Raw genomic sequence first — 20,383 nt, forward strand, 5'->3', positions numbered from 1 at the left:
TTTAAAGAACTATACAAAAAAGCAACTTGCACTGTCTCTCGCAACTTCATTGCAACAGAAATACAAAAGACGTCGCAACTTTTATCGCAATTTTTTACAAAAGCTCCCGCAAAATCGGGCATTTTGGGCTGCAACAATCTCAAAAAAAGGGCTGCAAAATCCTGGAGGGACTGTTTAATGCTATGTCACTGAGAGATGAGTCAATATTTTTTGTTCATTAAACATGTAGGCCTACTATTACTGTAGAATATGACCTAACTGACCAAACACAATTTTACCAAGGTCTCGCAGGCTTTTTATTAGGGCTGTTAGCGTTAACGCGTTAATCGCGATGCGGTTAAGGGCCGGCGCGATGCGATTCATTTTTTTTTTAATCCCATGCCAGCATTTATTAATTTATTTTACACTTCACTCGGCTTTGCGTCGTGCCTAACAGGCTTCTATTTTGACCCTTTGCAGCACCGTTACTTATCATCAAGCTGCCACTTCCTCGTAACACATCCTGCTGCTGCAGGCTGCAGGCATGATGGAGAAAGACAGCAGCAATAACTCTGAATGGAGCTTTTTATTTTCCAAAACTCCCAGACGGCTCGTAGACAAGTCGAAAGCCATATGCACGTTGTGGAAAGGAGAATTAAAATATCACCGAAGCACGTCAAGCTTGAGCTACCACCTACAAGCTAAGCATAGTAGTACAGTTAACGTGATGCTACCCACTAGCATGCTACCCACTCAGGCAAAGCAGTATTTTGGAGAGTGCTACTTGCCGACCTGCGGATGAAACCAAATCCCAAAAAATTACTACAGCTCTTGTGAAACGGGTGGCAACTAACTGCAGACCTGTCAGCATCGTAGAGGACTCGGGTCTTAAAGACGTACTACGGTTGGCATGTTCTGACCCGTCTCGTTGCCATCGAGGGGGACAGCAGCCCCCCCACACACAGCCTGTATGACACGGAGAAAGCAGCCACACTGGAACTGCTGCAAGGTGCTTTAAACGCTGTCTCATTAACCGGTGATCACTGGACGTCAGTGAGTAACAACATTATTTAGGAGTTACTAAACACTAGATTGACTCTGGTAAGGATAGGGATTTTTAGTTTTTTAGTTAGGTACTTGGAGGAATTGTGCAATAATGACAGATTCACACATTTTTCTTTTGTTTACAGTAAATAAATAAATACAAATCTCAAAATCAAGTTCATAAAGTAACTTTCTTTGCATTCATTTGATTCCCAATCAAGATACACTGGTAAGAATTGCTTTCGATTGTTAATATGTACTTAAAAACTGTTCTGAAATGCAAAATAATAGAATTTTAATCATGTGATAAAATATGCGATTAATCGCATATAGAACTATAGAAATTCAGCGATTAATCGCAATCAAAAAAAAAATATATATATCGTTTGACAGCCCTACTTTTTATATATCACTTTTTATTTGTCTATATTAATAATAAAAAAATAATGTAATACTAGTGCACTTTTTATAAATTTTAATTCCGGAAAAAGTGGCTGGTAAAAATAGAAGTGGCTGGTAACATTGAGCATTAATTTCCCACCCTGGTGGTCACCTTCTTATTTATCGGAGCTTTTACATGTCCACACACCTGTCAAAGCACTGAGGTCTTCCAATCAGCTGCTCCTCGATGTGCCCAGATCCAGGTTAAAAAATAAAGGTGAGCGAGCCTTTCCAGTGGCTGCTCCAAACCTCTGGAATAGTCTACCGATTCATATAAGAACGTCTCGGACCGTTGAAACATTTAAGTCCTTGCTTAAGAACCGCTACTATTCGTTGGCTTTCAATCCATTCTTTTTTTTAAGCTTGTTAAGCACTTTGGTCAACTGTGGTTGTTTTTAAACGTGCTATATACATAAAATTGAACTGAACATAAAGAGCAACCAAAGCCTGCAGGAGATTTCATATTTTTGAACACTTACAAGATTTGAACTGTCAAATATTTTCAGTTGTTCCTGTTGATGTAGCAAAAGAGCACATACTCTGAATTACTGTAATAGTAAATGGACTGTGTGGGACAGAATGTACAGAACACACATTGATGGTTGTGAGGAAAACCTATGGCTTGGATAAAAACATTTCTTCTGTACACAAGGGATGGACATAATAAACACCTGGGCAAAAATGTAATGCATTAATATAATAATAATAATAATAATACCTTTTGTGCAACTTATAATGTAACATAACAGTCAGTTCTTTGATTTATAAAATACTGTACTGTCCATCCTCTGTATACTGTAAAGCAGCCATTGGAGTAACAATTTAACTGTTTTTGTCGAACCAGAAACTGTTGGAGCGGACCCGGGCTCGCAGAGAAAACCTGCAGAAGAAAATGGCGGAGAGACCAAATGCAGCAAACCGACAGATGGTCAAAAGGCCCCGAGAGCCGCTGGCTGACACCAACAGTGTGATCAGTGAGCCAGCCATTGCTAAAGGTATGAATAACACGTTTGTTGGATTGCTGTCTGCTGGGACTTGTCCTGCCAGTTTGAACACTGAGCTGCAGCTCTACTCATTGCTTATGTTTCCCTGTCACTTCCTCCCAGTTCCACAGGTGTCCTCTAAGCCCTCTCCATCCAAGCGCAGGTGCTCAGAGGAAAATGTAGCCGGCGAGGAGAACCAGGAGCCAGCGATGACACGAGCTGTGGCTCCTATGCTCTCGGATCCTCCCACAGACAGGAAACCCCCGGTGGGGCCTGCCGGCGTTCGACCTTCCTCCTCCCTGGAGAAGACTGATAACCGGCCTGTTGTCCGGTCTCAGCCAGGGCAGCAGGCAGCTCCAGAGCCAGAGAAGATGGCTGTCACCCTTGCTCCTAATCCTCCAAGCAGCAGAGAAGTAGAGGCAGTGCCTGCCAGTTCAGCCCTGCAGAGGAACAAGGAGGAGCTGGTGGAAGACTCGGCTCCATCTGCTGCTGGCATGAAGTCTCGTCTGCAGAGGCTGGCAGAGCAGAGAAAGTATTGGGATGGCGATGGTAAGAATATTTTGTGAGTGGTTTGAGATGATCTAACTATAAATCAAGAAAAGTTAGAGAGGAAATACATCACTTTTAAAGCAGGTTCACCAGTTACTTCTGTTATTTCACTACAATACTAACTTATTCCAGTGCTGTGCTCACTCCACATAAAACGCATGTAAACATTACATCATTTCCAATAAATTTCACAGGGATCAATGAGGGCAAAACGGCATCACTGATCTGTTTTAACCGTACAGTTTATTGTTTTAACAGAATATTATCTAGTCCAGCTCAGCTAAAAACAGCATCAGCACGTTAGCGTGTTGTTCACTATCGAGCCTGTTTGTAACTGTAAGGCTGCCAACAATGTTTCAACTGACTGCACTTTAGATAACACACCCAACTGTCCGTCTGTTACAGACGTGAACTAACCACAGACATTTCCCTCGTCCATTGACTCGCAGCAGTGCGTCGCTGCAGTTCATGGTGCTGAATATAGGGGAAACGCAATGAATATTTGGTGTTATTTTTGGCATTGAAAAAATATCTTTTTTCTGTACAATTATAGGAAAAGCACTGCTGTCCATTCCTCATATGTCCCTGCCCAAATCTAACCTATTGCCACCTTTTCAGACACCCCTGAGGCAGTTCCAGACTGCACCCCCCTGTCCCTGTTGCAGAGTCAAGCTGAGGTCACACCATGCCGTCCCCACCGTTTCCTCGGGAACTCCGGTAGGGAGGAGAGGCAGACTCGCCAACCTTGCTGCCACTATCGGATCCTGGGAGGACGACCTTAGCCACGCTAATATTCCCAACGAGAATGCAAAAGAGAAGCCCGCTACAGCTGTTCCTAAGTTTGCAGTCCGAGGTGCTACTGTGGCTGCCAGCACTAAGCCAAGTGCTGCAGGCCATGTGGCGGCCAGTTCAACTGCAAGCAGCAGGTCTACACCCAGCTCTCAGGTAGATATTGTCTTCTTCTTCTTTTTCATAACCAGTTATGTCTGTTATGTATGATGTTATACGAGCTGTCTGCTTCAGTGAGTTTGGCTGCTTTTTTCATTTCATCTAATCTGCCAGATCTGAAATGAAGATCCTAAAAACAAATTAAATCCACTGATAGTGCTTTGTTACTTTGCTCACAAGATGCTGAATGACTTTGTAGTGATTACCTGCGTGATAAGTGTTGCAACGATAAGTAAATCTCACGAAAAAATATGCCAAACGTTAGGTTTTTCCAGCTTCTCAACTGTCAGGATTTCAATGTTGTGACATATTATAGACCAGACACTTATTTTTGGATTAATCAAGAAACTAATCTGCAGATGAATCGATAATGAATATAATTTCAGTCCTAACTACATGGTCACCGTATTAGGCCATGTAAGGCGGACAGTGAGAGACAAATCATCCCCTTTATTAGTTTGACTGTGGTAACTGTGTTCGCACAGCGGGGTCTCGATGCTGAGGGCTCTTTGTCGCAACGATAACTGACGCAACATGCCCCTGCCAGTGCAGCAGCTGGCATGTTTCTTTTTTTGTTCTGCATGTCCAGTAGGCCTGCACGATATTGAAAAAAACTTACATTGCGATATTTTCTTTCCCTGCAATATATATTACGATATGAAAAAAAGACAAATTTTTACAAGAGGACATAAATAGCCCTATTTAGAAATACTAAATCATTCTCAACTACTGGGGTGATTTTTGTAGGGGAGTGCATCTACATGGAAAATAATTAAAAAAAATCTTTGTTGAACTTTAATGCTTTACAAAAACCAAAGCAAGTACTACAAGTAGTGATTACTCTTCTGAAGTGATTTTTGGAGAGGAAAATTAGGAAGAAATACACTGGTTGACTGACATGACACCATTGTATTCATATAATATCAATCCAGGCTAAACTGAATGATATTAATAATGCATGCATGTTGCTTCCTCTAAATGTCAGGTTGTGGTCGACTAGCGGGGCTGCTTTGGTTGTTTGATAAACTGATTAAAATAGATCATGATTGTTAGTTTGCTGTGCATGCAGAGCCTGTATGTCACACTCTTCAACAAACTGTGTATCCAAGAGCACTTAGATCAGTGTAAATGACGTTATATCAGAAACAGACTGCTGTTGTATATTAGTGTTACGTTTCCAGCGCCGCAGCTCCGAACCATAACGTTAGTTGGGACAGACGCCTTGTTTCTTCAGGCTAACTATGTTAGCTTTAGCCTGGCTTGTAGCAGCTTTCTGCGGTGAAAAATGGTCAGGATATGTCGTGATTATGCTGCATTAATCAGGTGATTTAGTTTGGCTTTGCAGCGAACATAAAACACTGACTACTGTAGCTTCACTACATGGAAAAGCATGTGCATCACTGTGTCAGCGGCAGCTGCCGCTTACGGTACTTTTCTACACACAGGAGAGCCTCACTTCCCATAACTACTAACTTATAACTTATTCTGCCTCTGACTAGCTTACCGTGGTATGCTTACTCCCGACCCCTAACCAATCCCCACTCCCCCATGCCTAAACCTAACTACGTCGACCATTCTAGCAGATCCGATTTAGGATCTACCAGTTAAACCCCTAGACCTACAGGAAGCCTCAACCTGTGTTGTTTTTGAATATGCACAAAATTAAAGGAACTATTGTTTGTCTTTTTAGCAGGCTTTGTACTCTCCAGCAAAGCCAGGCCGAGTGTTTCAACCAAGCCCTCATGAAGCTGACATTCCTGCAGCCAGACCAGCACCTAAGGCAGTAACCAGTCCCCAGAAGAGCTCCATCCAGAAAATGGCCTTCCCCTCCAGTCCCCAGAAGAGCTCCATCCAGGGAACAACCTTCCCCTCCAGTCCCCAGAAGAGCTCCATCCAGGGGAACTGCCTTCACCTCCAGTCCCCCAGAAGGCTGGCCCGTCCTCCTCAGCATCAGTGCCTCAAAGCCCCCTCAGAGGCTGGCAGAGCAGAGAAAGTATTGGGATGGCGATGGTAAGAATATTTTGTGAGTGGTTTGAGATGATCTAACTATAAATCAAGAAAAGTTAGAGAGGAAATACATCACTTTTAAAGCAGGTTCACCAGTTACTTCTGTTATTTCACTACAATACTAACTTATTCCAGTGCTGTGCTCACTCCACATAAAACGCATGTAAACATTACATCATTTCCAATAAATTTCACAGGGATCAATGAGGGCAAAACGGCATCACTGATCTGTTTTAACCGTACAGTTTATTGTTTTAACAGAATATTATCTAGTCCAGCTCAGCTAAAAACAGCATCAGCACGTTAGCGTGTTGTTCACTATCGAGCCTGTTTGTAACTGTAAGGCTGCCAACAATGTTTCAACTGACTGCACTTTAGATAACACACCCAACTGTCCGTCTGTTACAGACGTGAACTAACCACAGACATTTCCCTCGTCCATTGACTCGCAGCAGTGCGTCGCTGCAGTTCATGGTGCTGAATATAGGGGAAACGCAATGAATATTTGGTGTTATTTTTGGCATTGAAAAAATATCTTTTTCTGTACAATTATAGGAAAAGCACTGCTGTCCATTCATCATATGTCCCTGCCCAAATCTAACCTATTGCCACCTTTTCAGACACCCCTGAGGCAGTTCCAGACTGCACCCCCCTGTCCCTGTTGCAGAGACAAGCTGAGGTCACATCAGCTGCCGTTTCCTCGGGAACTCCGGTAGGGAGGAGAGGCAGACTCGCCAACCTTGCTGCCACTATCGGATCCTGGGAGGACGACCTTAGCCACGCTAATATTCCCAACGAGAATGCAAAAGAGAAGCCCGCTACAGCTGTTCCTAAGTTTGCAGTCCGAGGTGCTACTGTGGCTGCCAGCACTAAGCCAAGTGCTGCAGGCCATGTGGCGGCCAGTTCAACTGCAAGCAGCAGGTCTACACCCAGCTCTCAGGTAGATATTGTCTTCTTCTTCTTTTTCATAACCAGTTATGTCTGTTATGTATGATGTTATACGAGCTGTCTGCTTCAGTGAGTTTGGCTGCTTTTTTCATTTCATCTAATCTGCCAGATCTGAAATGAAGATCCTAAAAACAAATTAAATCCACTGATAGTGCTTTGTTACTTTGCTCACAAGATGCTGAATGACTTTGTAGTGATTACCTGCGTGATAAGTGTTGCAACGATAAGTAAATCTCACGAAAAAATATGCCAAACGTTAGGTTTTTCCAGCTTCTCAACTGTCAGGATTTCAATGTTGTGACATATTATAGACCAGACACTTATTTTTGGATTAATCAAGAAACTAATCTGCAGATGAATCGATAATGAATATAATTTCAGTCTAACTACATGGTCACCGTATTAGGCCATGTAAGGCGGACAGTGAGAGACAAATCATCCCCTTTATTAGTTTGACTGTGGTAACTGTGTTCGCACAGCGGGGTCTCGATGCTGAGGGCTCTTTGTCGCAACGATAACTGACGCAACATGCCCCTGCCAGTGCAGCAGCTGGCATGTTTCTTTTTTGTTCTGCATGTCCAGTAGGCCTGCACGATATTGAAAAAAACTTACATTGCGATATTTTCTTTCCCTGCAATATATATTACGATATGAAAAAAAGACAAATTTTTACAAGAGGACATAAATAGCCCTATTTAGAAATACTAAATCATTCTCAACTACTGGGGTGATTTTTGTAGGGGAGTGCATCTACATGGAAAATAATTAAAAAAAATCTTTGTTGAACTTTAATGCTTTACAAAAACCAAAGCAAGTACTACAAGTAGTGATTACTCTTCTGAAGTGATTTTTGGAGAGGAAAATTAGGAAGAAATACACTGGTTGACTGACATGACACCATTGTATTCATATAATATCAATCCAGGCTAAAGTGAATGATGTTAATAATGCATGTTGCTTCCTCTAAATGTCAGGTTGTGGTCGACTAGCGGGGCTGCTTTGGTTGTTTGATAAACTGATTAAAATAGATCATGATTGTTAGTTTGCTTTGCATGCAGAGCCTGTATGTCACACTCTTCAACAAGAGCACTTAGATCAGTGTAAATGACGTTATATCAGAAACAGACTGCTGTTGTATATTAGTGTTACGTTTCCAGCGCCGCAGCTCCGAACCATAACGTTAGTTGGGACAGACGCCTTGTTTCTTCAGGCTAACTATGTTAGCTTTAGCCTGGCTTGTAGCAGCTTTCTGCGGTGAAAAATGGCCGGGATATGTCGTGATTATGCTGCATTAATCAGGTGATTTAGTTTGGCTTTGCAGCGAACATAACACACTGACTACTGTAGCTTCACTACATGGAAAAGCATGTGCATCACTGTGTCAGCAGCAGCTGCCGCTTACGGTACTTTTCTACACACAGGAGAGCCTCACTTCCCATAACTACTAACTTATAACTTATTCTGCCTCTGACTAGCTTACCGTGGTATGCTTACCCCGACCCTAACCAATCCCCACTCCCCATGCCTAAACCTAACTACGTCGACCATTCTAGCAGATCCGATTTAGGATCTACCAGTTAAACCCCTAGACCTACAGGAAGCCTCAACCTGTGTTGTTTTTGAATATGCACAAAATTAAAGGAACTATTGTTTGTCTTTTTAGCAGGCTTTGTACTCTCCAGCAAAGCCAGGCCGAGTGTTTCAACCAAGCCCTCATGAAGCTGACATTCCTGCAGCCAGACCAGCACCTAAGGCAGTAACCAGTCCCCAGAAGAGCTCCATCCAGAAAATGGCCTTCCCCTCCAGTCCCCAGAAGAGCTCCATCCAGGGAACAACCTTCCCCTCCAGTCCCCAGAAGAGCTCCATCCAGGGAACTGCCTTCACCTCCAGTCCCCAGAAGGCTGGCCCGTCCTCCTCAGCATCAGTGCCTCAAAGCCCCCTGAAGAGTCAGGCCCTCTCCAGGGGTCTCATCCCCACCTCCAGCCCCCAGAAGCCAGAACTCCGTGCCAGGCCCACCACTGCTGGCCCCTCTGGTCCTCAGGAAATGGCCGCTGCTGGTGCACCTGGTGAGTCATGTTGAACTTCATTTTGGAATTATTTTATGAAATTGAATACAGAGTGATGATTCAGTTCTTCACTGTCAGTGAAATATTTGTAATCGTATGCAGAAGGCAGTAATATTGCAGCTAGATTTGTTTAGTATGTGATGGTGCAGTTAGTCCCCTCCACATGTATAAAAGAACATGGTATATTTCTTTTGCGTCCTTCCCAACAGGTGTAAAATCTTTTCTGGAGCGTTTTGGCGAGAGGTGCCAGGAGCGTACCAACCAGAGCTCCCCAGCAGGTGGCACGACCCATGCCAAGACTCCCACTGTAACTCCATCAGCAGTCACACCAAACACCCGGCTGGTACAGGAGAGGCTCCGAGCTGCCCAGGCTGCAAGCACAACCACTGCTGATCTCGCCCAAAGACAGAAGCTGGTAAAGTAATGTTGGACATACTATTGTGTAGGGCTGCACAATTAATCGCAATTTTATCGAAATCGCAATATGGACTAGTGCAATATTGAAATCGCAGGGGCATGGTTAAAGGCAACATGTGTCAAACCATTCTGAATGAAGTATTGTGGTGCTGCAGAGACGGCCTACAAATCCTTTCCTACAGACTAAATAAAAAAATATGTTTGGTACAGATCCTCGCAAAAATCACAAAATCATTTTGAAATGAGAATAATGATACAAATATCATCATTCCCTCCACTATCGCGAATCATATCGCAAACACAATATCGGTCAAAATAATCGCAATTAGATATTTTCCTTATATCGTGCAGCCCTACTATTAATATAATAATAATTGTATTGTTGCAATCATTTTGTTTGATATAGCAATAGTAAAATGAGATTTAAATCAACCCCCTCATTTCAGGAGCGCGAGTCTGAGCTGGCTCAGATTCGCAGTCGCTTCCAGAAGGGGAACAATATGTGGAAAAACAGAGATGAAGCGGCAGAAACCAATAAAAACGCAGACATCAAGGTTGGCCAACAAGCATTGGACACACAAATGCCACATTTGTGTTTGACATCTCACAATACAGACATGTTTCTGTAGCATATGCCAGATTATAGTTAATAAAAGTGTGCTTTTTAGGAACAGCTTGACAAGCCAGTGGAGGCTGAAGTTGCCCCATGTGAGCCACAGGATGAACCCGCAGCACCCTCTACTGAGAGTACAGATACACCCACAAAGTGCACTCCTCCAGGTATTCAACAATATTTCCTTCAGGGGTTTGGAAATTTATATTCAGTTTTGTACATATGTTTAAGTGATGTGTTACTAACAGTGGCAGTTATTTCATCCATTGGGCTCTCTTGACTTGAAGAAAGTTTTAGGCAGTGTCCTCGTTTAGGATGGAGGGGTGTAATCATACATCGATCTGGATCGATAAACTTTATAATTATTCTTTTCATTAAAAAGAATATATTTTTTTAAATTTAAATGTCTGGAAGAGCTCAGTAATACAATTGTCACTCATATTTTAGTTTCTTTTTTTTTTGAGTTGCTATAAATGTAACTGTGTTAAATGGGCATTAATGTTATTGTCTCATATCAATCAGGCCCCTGAATTGAATCAAATCAAAATCGTATTGTGACAGACCTAAAGATATTAGCCAATATCGTATCCTTGTCCAAAGAATCTATATAATATTGTATCGTGATAAAACTCGTGATTTACACCCCCATTAGGATCCTGGTGTATCCACTACCTTAAAAGAGAGAAAAGCCTTTTATCTGGGTGTTTTGGATCTTTAATGATTTCTCCTAGCATTTTTCTTGCAGCACCCAGTCTAAATATCCTTTAGTTCCTTTCCTGCTACTTCCCCAAAGCCCCCAAAGCCCACGCTGACATTCATTGCAGCAGAATTATTCCGTTTCTGTTGGTATCGGAGGGCGATTTTGAGCTTTGTTCCTGGTTACTGGTTGCACGGCGTTCGTTGTTCGACTGCTCATTTCCAAGATGGCGCCTGCTTGTATACGTGAACGTTACTGTCTTTGTAAACTATCTTTTTAATAAACTGTCTGTACACTTACAAAGTTCTCAATGCTTCGGTTTACATATAGGGACCCTCATTATGCTACCGTTGAAGTGTGGTGTTATTTTGAGCCTTGTTAGTCGTATAAAATAGCAATTTACCCTCTGCCCCGATTGTAATCGCTAGATGTACCTCTTGAGTGTGGATAATAAGGTAAAATCTAATGTTTTCTAACATGGACTGTGTTAAATAGCAGGTCATGGGTTGATGGTCTCGCCTCCAGCCTCAACATCCAGTCCTCTGAGGGTGGTCGGCCACACTCTAGAGAAAACAAGTGATGAAACCCCAGAGGAGGAGGTGGTCAAAGAGAAAGAGATGAATGTGGACCAGTCCATCAACTCTGCAGTTATCAACGAGCTGTTTGATGGCGTCCTGGAGCAGAGTGATGATGATGATGATGATGATGATGATGATGATGATGATGAGGAAGATGCTTTAAATATCTCCTCCATGTCGCTCCTCACTCCACTAGCAGAGACTGTGGCTGCTGTGGTGAAAAGTCCAGAGAGAAGAATGATGGTAGGTAGAGCTGGAACAATTGCAAATGTTGCTGTACAATTAATTGTCTCAGAAATAATTGTGATTAACAATATAAATGTCTCTTTCATTCAAATTTGAGAACATTCATTTATTTATTACTTTCTCGAACAAATAAAAGTTTTGAATAAATCCCAGGACGCATCTTTTGGTCACTGTTATGTGACCCAGATAATGTAATTACACAGGTACACAGCCTATGAGATAAACTGCTTTATTATCATGATTTTTTTCCTTAAATGAACACAAAATCAACAATTGCCATCAACAGTCAGAGCCCAGATAATGCTAGCAATTAATTGCGGTTAAACAAAGAAATGGCGATAACGTAAAAATAAATTGCGATTAGACAACTATGTAATAACTGTAACAGGCCAAATAGTAGGTAGTACGGACACGAGGTCTGTCTACCACTTACATGTACTTACTGTGATGCATGTGTGCATTTTCTCGGGGTCTTTTGTACAGACGTCGACTCCGGCCAGCTCATTCATCGTGAAGAGCAACACTCCGGATAATGTTTCCAAACCTAGCAAGTTCCAGAGAGCCAACGTGATGCGGGCTGCATCTTCAGACAGTGTTGAGGCCTTCGGCGAGGACCCCAAACTGCCATATAGGTAAGTGCTCCCAGTTTTATTATTTATCTCCTTGTATATTTTACCGGGGCCCCATTTCAGAAAGCAGGTTTAGTGAAAACTCTGAGTTTGTAAACCCTGAGATGAGGGTAACTCTGGGTTTTCTGTTTCAGAAAGAGAGGTAACCTCACCTCAGAGTCAGTTACTATGGTAACTGAGCCTGTGAACCTAACCTGGTCAGGAGCAGGTTTTCTTTCTTCAAGTCTCTTTCATTTCCTCATTCATTCATTCAGTCTGTATCAGGAGCATTTTAGTTTATCGGCATGAATAAAAAAAATTGTGTTGGTTTATTAACCATGTTAGGCAGACTATAAAACGTTTTCTTTCTAAAAACATGGCATTTCCTTGTGTCAACGATCCCGTTGATGAAGAAGCTGCTTTACTTCGCAGGGTGTTGTCGGGAGATGATATTGAAGCCCCGAATTTTCAGATAACTTCCTATTTGAGCGGTATCGTTTTTCTTCCCAGTCTGTTATGCAGCCTAGGCTGCATAACCTTATCCGTCCTCGTATCACTAACGTCACCCATTTTGGGCATGCTCTACATCCCAGCAGATTATTTGTGTCACATACATTTTTCTTTACAACATTGGTGATGCGGAGCATTTTAGTAAAGCCACTATAGCGCCGTCAGAAGAGTGTGACTCGCTCTGAAATGTGTTTTTAAATGTTTTGTAGTGTTCCCTGGACACAAACCAGTAAGAGCCTTTTAAAAAGGAGTTCCACAGTATTGCAGGTGAATGATGTAAACCCTTTGAAATAAAAGATTATGAATTATAATTCTGTTAATGATTGTGCTGCAGCCTCAGTGGGATTAGTAAGCCTAGGACTGCAGTATTGCACCTAAATGAAATAGATTATAGGTTCAATACCATTTCACCACTAATATTAGGCTATACTTATGATTAAATATGATACACCGTATTGGAATATTTACTCTAGCAGCAATTCTCTCCCACGCAAATTCTCTCTCTTTTGCAGCAGTCGCTGTGTTGTTTTTTTTTAACTCGCTGTATGTGCACATGAGTATTTCCGCCGAGCTGTGTGTTTGTGGTTGTTACCATGGCCACATCATGCTGCCTTTTTATTGTGGTGGTGCACGCGCGTGAACCTACTCTGAGTTGATTGAACCAACTCATATCAGCTGTTCTGAAACCGAAAACTCAGGGTTTCCCTTCTCAGGGTAAATCAACTCAGACATCAGGGTTAGACTCCTGAAATGGGGCCCTGGTATTTTTATTTATTTATTTGACTGTATTCAATTTTATTCCATTTTATTTCTTTGACTGTGAAGCACGTTGTGACTGGTGTCTGCGAAAGGTGTTCTATAAATGAACTGCTTCATTTCACTTCTATGGATTCAAGTCGGCTGTACATGTGTATCTTATATGCATCCGTTTGTTCTGTGTGTGTGCTAGCATTGATGCATATAGGTCCATCAGGGTGAAAGAGACAGAGAAACCCAACGTAAAACAGGTGATTGTGAGGAAAGAGGACGTTTCTCACAGAGCGGAGGAACCCAGAGGAACAAGCCTCTTTAGCATCAAACAGAAGATGAAGGTTTGGAATGAATCATTTTTTAACTTTGATTCATGCCAGATTACAGTATGAGTGTGTCGTTTTCATGGGAACTCTGTTATGCACTTAGGACTTGGTTTTTCTACATTTGGGGGGGGGGAAACAATGGTTTCAAACAGCTTTGAGAGCAAGCTTTAAGCTTTCTGTTGTACGTTTCTGTAGATTCTGACAAATGAGCTGAACCTGCAACAGACAGTCATTCATCAGGCCAGTCAGGCACTCAACTGCTGCACTGATGAAGAGCACGGCAAAGGATCCCAGGTGGAGGCTGAGGCAGAGAGGCTGCTGCTGGTGGCAAGTGAGTTCATCCACACCATAGACGAATACTATGCATACCCATGCTAGGCACACTTGCATTTGATTTTAGAAATTATTTAGCTGTATTTATAAATTGTATTAAGACAACAACCCTGTAGCTATCCTTGAAAATGCTTTATTATATTTTTCTTTCTTCAAATTTTAAAACCGTGTCCATGGGGTTTATTTTGGGGTCTATACTTAACTAAAACTGTCACCAACCACACACTGCAATTTTGAATGTGAAGAGAAAAAAAAATCAACATACAATATTTGAGTCCACACAATCATACAAAAGCGCTAATGCATTCAAGCTGCCGCTTCTAGGCTTATAGACATCTGCCTTAAATAAATAATAAAGCCATAATACAACAGCACCACTACAGCCCGTCTGTATATATTTTAAAGCCCCTATATGTAGGATTTGAGGGGCTAGTGTCAAAGCTTGACTTTCTGTCCTTGTGACTGTTCTTAGCGGAGAGGAGGGAAGCGTTGAAGGTGGAGCTGGACCGTCTGAAAGGAGACCCAACAGGCCAGAAAAAGGCCTCTGTGGCCCCAGAACCTATGAGCATGGCGGCCTCCAAGGGCTCCGTCACCCTGCAGGAGTTGCGCCTGCCTCTCAAGGCAGACTTTGTTTGCTCCATTGCCAACAAGCCAGGTAGGCTCAAAATGCATATAACCACAGTTCAGTCATTCAAAGCAACAGCCCACTGTTGTTCAACATTATCTCCAGATCTCTGTTGTCACTAATGCTCGATATTGTACATCACCATTTCGTTCTTCTTACGCCCAGTTCAGACCAAAGATTTGCGATGAGACCAGTTGAAACTTACAACTACTTGCAACTACCGGTCTGCAGCTTTTTGAAACCTGCCAGTTTACACCAATGAGACAAGACGTTGTATCATCTCCATAGCAAGGACTCTTAGTACTTCGATTCTAACTTCCGACTTTCAGGCTTTTTTGTAGCTGGATGTATCATTTGTTGCAACTAAATATGAATGTGCATAACGTTAGTGGTAGTGAGTAGTGCTTGCTACAGTTGCATTTCTAGCGAGGAATCGGCAAAAACGTTTCGTTTGTGATTAACTGCTTAGTTCTAATGCTGCTCCCTCTCTTTAGTCACTCTAGCTCGTTGAGCATCGTCTACAACTCTGCCATTTTGACCATTCGACAGTTTGTAACATAGAATTAAATTGTATTATGGATGATTTTATTTCTGCAGTTTGTAACCGACTTGACCTGCAGACTTCTCTATTGGCTGTTGAAACAGGTGGCGTCCCTTACATTCTAAAACCAGCCACTGGCAACTTGACCAGCTGAATCTCATGCGACACCATCATTTGGCATGAGACAGGCCGGTTCAGACCGCTGCAACTTACTCTCCCTGCAACGTTCTAAAACGGTTTTGTCTCGTCGCTAATCTTTGGTCTGAACTGGGCTTTAATTGTGGGCTTTAAATAGACTGCCAGTGACATTAGTGTTAGGAATCAAAGTAAGGAAAACTACAACCCCTTCTCCTTTCTCTCTTCAGAGTCCACCAAACATTCCTTCTTCGTAATGATTCGGGCTGGAGCAGAGAACACTGTGGCCACACCATTAGCCAGCACACACCGCGGCCTCAGTGGGGACACGCTGGCTTTCCCTACCAAGTTCACCATGTAAATCCTGCACTCCTGCTCATATTAAGGAGAACACGCATCATATTTTCTGAAATGACTGTGATTCAGACATTTTTGTTTGCAGTTGACAGATGAAGTTTAGTGTGCTTGTTTGATACAAATGTATTCAACACATTCAGTTTAACCAGTCTATATTGAACAGAAATGATTTTATTACAAAAACACAGTTTGCGTTATTCAAATCAATATTTTGATCCGATTCTATACTGGTGTACTTGAATTACTATGTCGATCATGATTGTTCCTCTTCCTCCTCACTTTCAGATCTGATGTCTCCAGTGACTTTGTAATTGATATAGAGGTCTATTGCTTGGTGAGTGTCTTGGTTTACAGATGCCAAATAACGATGTATATGCACTTTATTTAATTTGAAGTCTTACATTTTGTAACGGCAGCTGTGATATTCTCTTAGGCATTCATTCCCCCTGTTTCCCAGATCTGCAGTTTATAGGGCACATATTAAATTAAAAAAAAATCTGGGGAACTAAAATCTGCAATTTCTTTGCAGATCTGTTGATTTCATGATTATTTTTTTTTTTTTTTTAAAGGCGTGATGAAAGACAGAATAACAGAAAGAGGCTGGTCATTGAGCACCTACAATTCAATAAAATGTATTATAATTGCTGCTATTTCTCCAGTTTATCTTTTCATGTCAGTATATTTAGATGCTTTAAGCCTTGTGAAACATTGGATAACTTTGATTGAGCTGCTATCTAGAATTACTGGCCACTGATTGAGTCTTGTGCATTAACTGATGACATCCTCAGGTGCAGAAGCGTGACGTCTGCAGTGACAAGAAGAAGAAACCCAGCAAGTCTAAGGTAAATCTTTTTTTTACCAAATGAAAAACGCATTGTCAAGTCAATAATGGAGCATGCTTTAATACTTTTAAGTGTGTGTGTGTGTCCAGAGAATATGGAGACAGGTTCACGAGGCCCAAGATTTGTGTATGTCGGTATGAACCATTTCTGCATCAGATACCCTCACATGTTGGTGGGTGTGCACTGTGTGGCACGGCTTCAGGTGGTCATTTCATTTAGTGGATAAAAGTTAATTTATGCGTCTGCGTTAAATCAACGCTGTGGGTACGTACGTATGAGGTACTTGGAGATACGGACTGTATGCCGTAGCCTGACGTGCACCTCTCAAAAGATGTAACTACACGTCACGGCAACACAGACTGCAACAACTGTGATTGGTCCGTTTGGCCGTGGCTTGGTGGTGTTGCATTTCCCCCGACTCATTTCCTGGTTCTCCTTCTCCATAAACAACATGACGACATCAAGGAGAGGGTTAACTTCTCCTGCTCCAGATTTCCCACCGTGGTCAGAAAGAACAGGGGAGACACTTTGGTTCTCTCGCTATGACTCTAGAGTCGGTACTCTCTCTGAAGATAATCACCGTCACTCTCTCACTCGCTCTACCACACACTCCCCACGCGCACACACATGCCGGGCCTGCTATTCTCTTCAAGAGCTCGACGCACGCACCAACCCACAAGTATAAACTTCAGACCGTAGGCTACAGAGAAAGCTCGCTGTGGAGCAGAAGCATAAATCCTGCTTAAAGAATGTTAACTGGCCGGCAGCAGACCTATCCCTCAGACACATTGCACTGTCACGACCATCTTTTCTTGGAATCAAAAATATATTATTTGCGTTACTTTTATCTTTCTAGGCTATCACTCCAAAGAGATTCCTCGCCATCACTGTAAGTATTTCCAATTTATTTTCTGCTACCCTCAAGAATTTTATATCAGAATGTAACTCTTCTCATCTACTTGGAATGTATTTTTTAATTTTCTTTTGGTTTTATATCTTGTCTTGCAGAAAAGTGGCCAGACACCAGGTATGTCAAACTTTAAAATAAATCTAAAACCACTTTTCTCTGTTAAGTCAAATGTAATGGAAGCATTCCACAAAAAGCTTAAGGACATGCTTAATGTAGGCCACAAGATGTTTTTCTTTTTTTTAATATAATTGTTGAAACTGAAGAAGCAGAAGCAGATTCCTATTTTTGATTGCCTAGAATAAAGTTCCAAAACCACTTCATGTACACTTCCTATAATGCAACTGGAATACTCCTCTTGATTACACTACATCCACCCTCCATGCCTAAGTTGTTTAAGGCTCTCTCCCCCCCCAAACTCTACTTTGTCACGCAGACTTTCTGTTATGAATGTGTTGTCTCCAAGCCAAAGCTGATTATTATTTTCTCAGATTTGACAAAGAAGACATTATACAACTGTTTTCACTGGCTGAATATTACTCCTGAGGAAGTAAACTAATCTTGATGTGTAAAATTGGTGTGCCCCGATCTTTTGAAGTGGGGTTGTATGAGCTACTTCTCCATAGTGTGTTAGCTACAGAAGATGGCGGTCGGCACGCCCCCAGTTTGGAGAAGCAGACAGGAGTACCGACACGGAAGATAAGCAGTGTACTGCTGTGGACGGGGGGCAGCAGCTAAACAGGTTTCAGACACCTAAAAAGTCAGTTTCAGCTGACGTGAACGCTATATTTAGAATATTTTCAGCGCTTCACCTTGCTGTCAGACAGTCCTTTACGAAGGGGAACTGAAGCTGTTATCTCTGTTTCCTTCCTTACCACCAGACTCATTTAACCTCGCAGAACACAGGAGTTGCTGGTCTACCGCTGCCTCCATCGGTTAGTTTGTTTTAGTGTGTGACTTTGGGGTTTTAAAAGGGTTAGTTTGGATTCACCAGTCAAGCAATGACACTAACTAACTAACTGATGGAGGCAGTAATAAACCAGCAAGTCCTGTGTTCTGTGAGGTAAGATTACAGTTTTTTGTTTTTTGTTTTTCCCCAAAAGAGTCTGGTGGCATAGATGGACATAACGACTTTAGAAAGATGGCAAGGTAAAGCAGTGAAACTATTCTTAATATAGCGTACACTTGAACAGATTTTTTTTTTTTTTTTTAATATAAGATGAGCCATTTAGGGTGGATTAATCCATTTAGCTGCTGCCCCCCGGTCCACAGCAGCACGTTGCTTAGCTTTGGTGTCGGTACTCCTGCCTGCTTCTCCAAACCGGGGGCTGTTTCCTGTAGGTAATACACGGACTATGGAGAAGTACCTCAATCACACGTCAAACAAATTAAAACTATCCCTTTAAGTTTCATATTCATGATGTCGTTCTTTGTGTGTGTAGTTGTGGCCAGTCCAGGAGGCCCCAACGCTGTTCGTACCAGTAACTTCATCCTGGTCGGATCACACAAGCTCACCCTGTCCTCGATCGGGAAAAACAAGTTCCCTTTGGAGAAGGTATGGAAGCCATTAATGTCACCTCATGTCCCTTTTCCACATAGAGCTGTAACCATTCCAAATGTTGCTGTACAATTAATTGTTTCACAAATAATTGTGATTAACAATATAATTGTCTTTTGGTCAAATTTAAAAAAATATTTATTTATAACTTTTTATAATAATTTCAAGTTTAAAACGAAGCCCAGGTTATGTCTTTTGGTTATATATCACTGTCATGTGACCCAGATAATGTAATAACACAGGTACACAGCCGATGAAGTAAACAACGCCTCTTTATAATCATAAAACATTTTTTCTAACGGTGTCCCCATTTTTGTTGCTATGAACGTGTATAGGGTCACGTGCCAACAACTAGCATAGCTTTAGCTCAACAGTCTGACCAATAATCACTTGTATAATTACAGTTTGGCATATCTAAACAAAATCAACAATTACCAGTCATACTCCTTAAGACCTTAGCTAATGTTAGCAGTTCATTGCGGTTAAACAAAAATTGACAATTGGACAATTATGTAATTTTGTTACAGGTTGTTTTTATTCTGCATTTTCAAATATATGGCTGCCCTTTGTTTGAAGGCACAGTATCCATGCTGTGTGGATGACGCCAGCAAATGGTTCACTTGGACCGTAGTCATATATCTGTGTACAGGCTTTACAGAGACTCACAGTAACCCTGTTTGGTCTCCCGGTGCACTCCTGTGCCACCTACCTTGCTTTCTTTCTTTTAGATCAAATATGAAGCAAGGGAAAGGGAACTACTCAGTGACATGTTTCGTACCAAGGTTACTACTTGCCCTATTTTTTTTTTTTTCCCTCTCTCTCTTTGTGTGGGAAGGAGGGTGAAGTCACTATAATAGGGTGTCTTAAACGTATTACATGTAATATTCTAAAAAAGTATTGGATTTTGTGTGCAGTGTTACATTTTGTTCACAAAGGTCTTTTTTTCTTGTCCTTTCATGGGATCGAATAAATACGTAACGTCATATAATAAGGGAATTTTTTATTCTATTTATTTTGTATTTTCAGTCTATAGCATAAGACTTTTTAAAGGGTAACTACCGTTTTTTCAACCTGGACCATATGTTCCTATGTTATGTATGTTAAGTGACTGATGGGAACAACAGTCTTTGACATTGGTCCAGTATTAAGCAAGATCGCTAAACCTGCCCAGGGACTACAGGTGGAAATTAGCAATTGTTGCTATAACCTGACCCAAGATATATTCTCTTGTTAAACAAGTTTAATGTTTATTTGTGCATTGTCCGTTTTAAACATCAATCAATCAATCAATCAAACCCACCAGACTCCATGGAAATAAACAGTAATTTTAACATCGTAAAGTACACTTCATTCAAAGTCGACAGAAACTAAATAA

General features: G+C 41.7%; 1 protein-coding gene across 1 annotated transcript in view; it reads left to right on the forward strand.

Annotated features, from left to right (window-relative positions):
- Positions 1–20,383, forward strand: part of anln (anillin, actin binding protein) — a 28,208-nt gene that overhangs the window by 2,675 nt on the left and 5,150 nt on the right. The window contains exons 2-20 of the mRNA XM_078267444.1: positions 2,309–2,459; positions 2,571–2,996; positions 6,572–6,891; positions 8,563–8,965; positions 9,175–9,380; positions 9,829–9,936; positions 10,051–10,162; positions 11,191–11,513; positions 12,000–12,148; positions 13,584–13,725; positions 13,906–14,041; positions 14,516–14,698; positions 15,575–15,701; positions 15,987–16,035; positions 16,490–16,543; positions 17,400–17,432; positions 17,552–17,570; positions 18,893–19,005; positions 19,737–19,790. Of these exons, the coding sequence (XP_078123570.1) occupies positions 2,309–2,459; positions 2,571–2,996; positions 6,572–6,891; positions 8,563–8,965; positions 9,175–9,380; positions 9,829–9,936; positions 10,051–10,162; positions 11,191–11,513; positions 12,000–12,148; positions 13,584–13,725; positions 13,906–14,041; positions 14,516–14,698; positions 15,575–15,701; positions 15,987–16,035; positions 16,490–16,543; positions 17,400–17,432; positions 17,552–17,570; positions 18,893–19,005; positions 19,737–19,790 (3,108 nt within the window). The remainder of the gene's footprint in view (positions 1–2,308; positions 2,460–2,570; positions 2,997–6,571; positions 6,892–8,562; positions 8,966–9,174; positions 9,381–9,828; positions 9,937–10,050; positions 10,163–11,190; positions 11,514–11,999; positions 12,149–13,583; positions 13,726–13,905; positions 14,042–14,515; positions 14,699–15,574; positions 15,702–15,986; positions 16,036–16,489; positions 16,544–17,399; positions 17,433–17,551; positions 17,571–18,892; positions 19,006–19,736; positions 19,791–20,383) is intronic.

Source organism: Sander vitreus, chromosome 14 (genome assembly GCF_031162955.1).
Source record: "Sander vitreus isolate 19-12246 chromosome 14, sanVit1, whole genome shotgun sequence".
In the NCBI taxonomy this organism is placed as follows: Eukaryota; Metazoa; Chordata; class Actinopteri; order Perciformes; family Percidae; genus Sander; species Sander vitreus.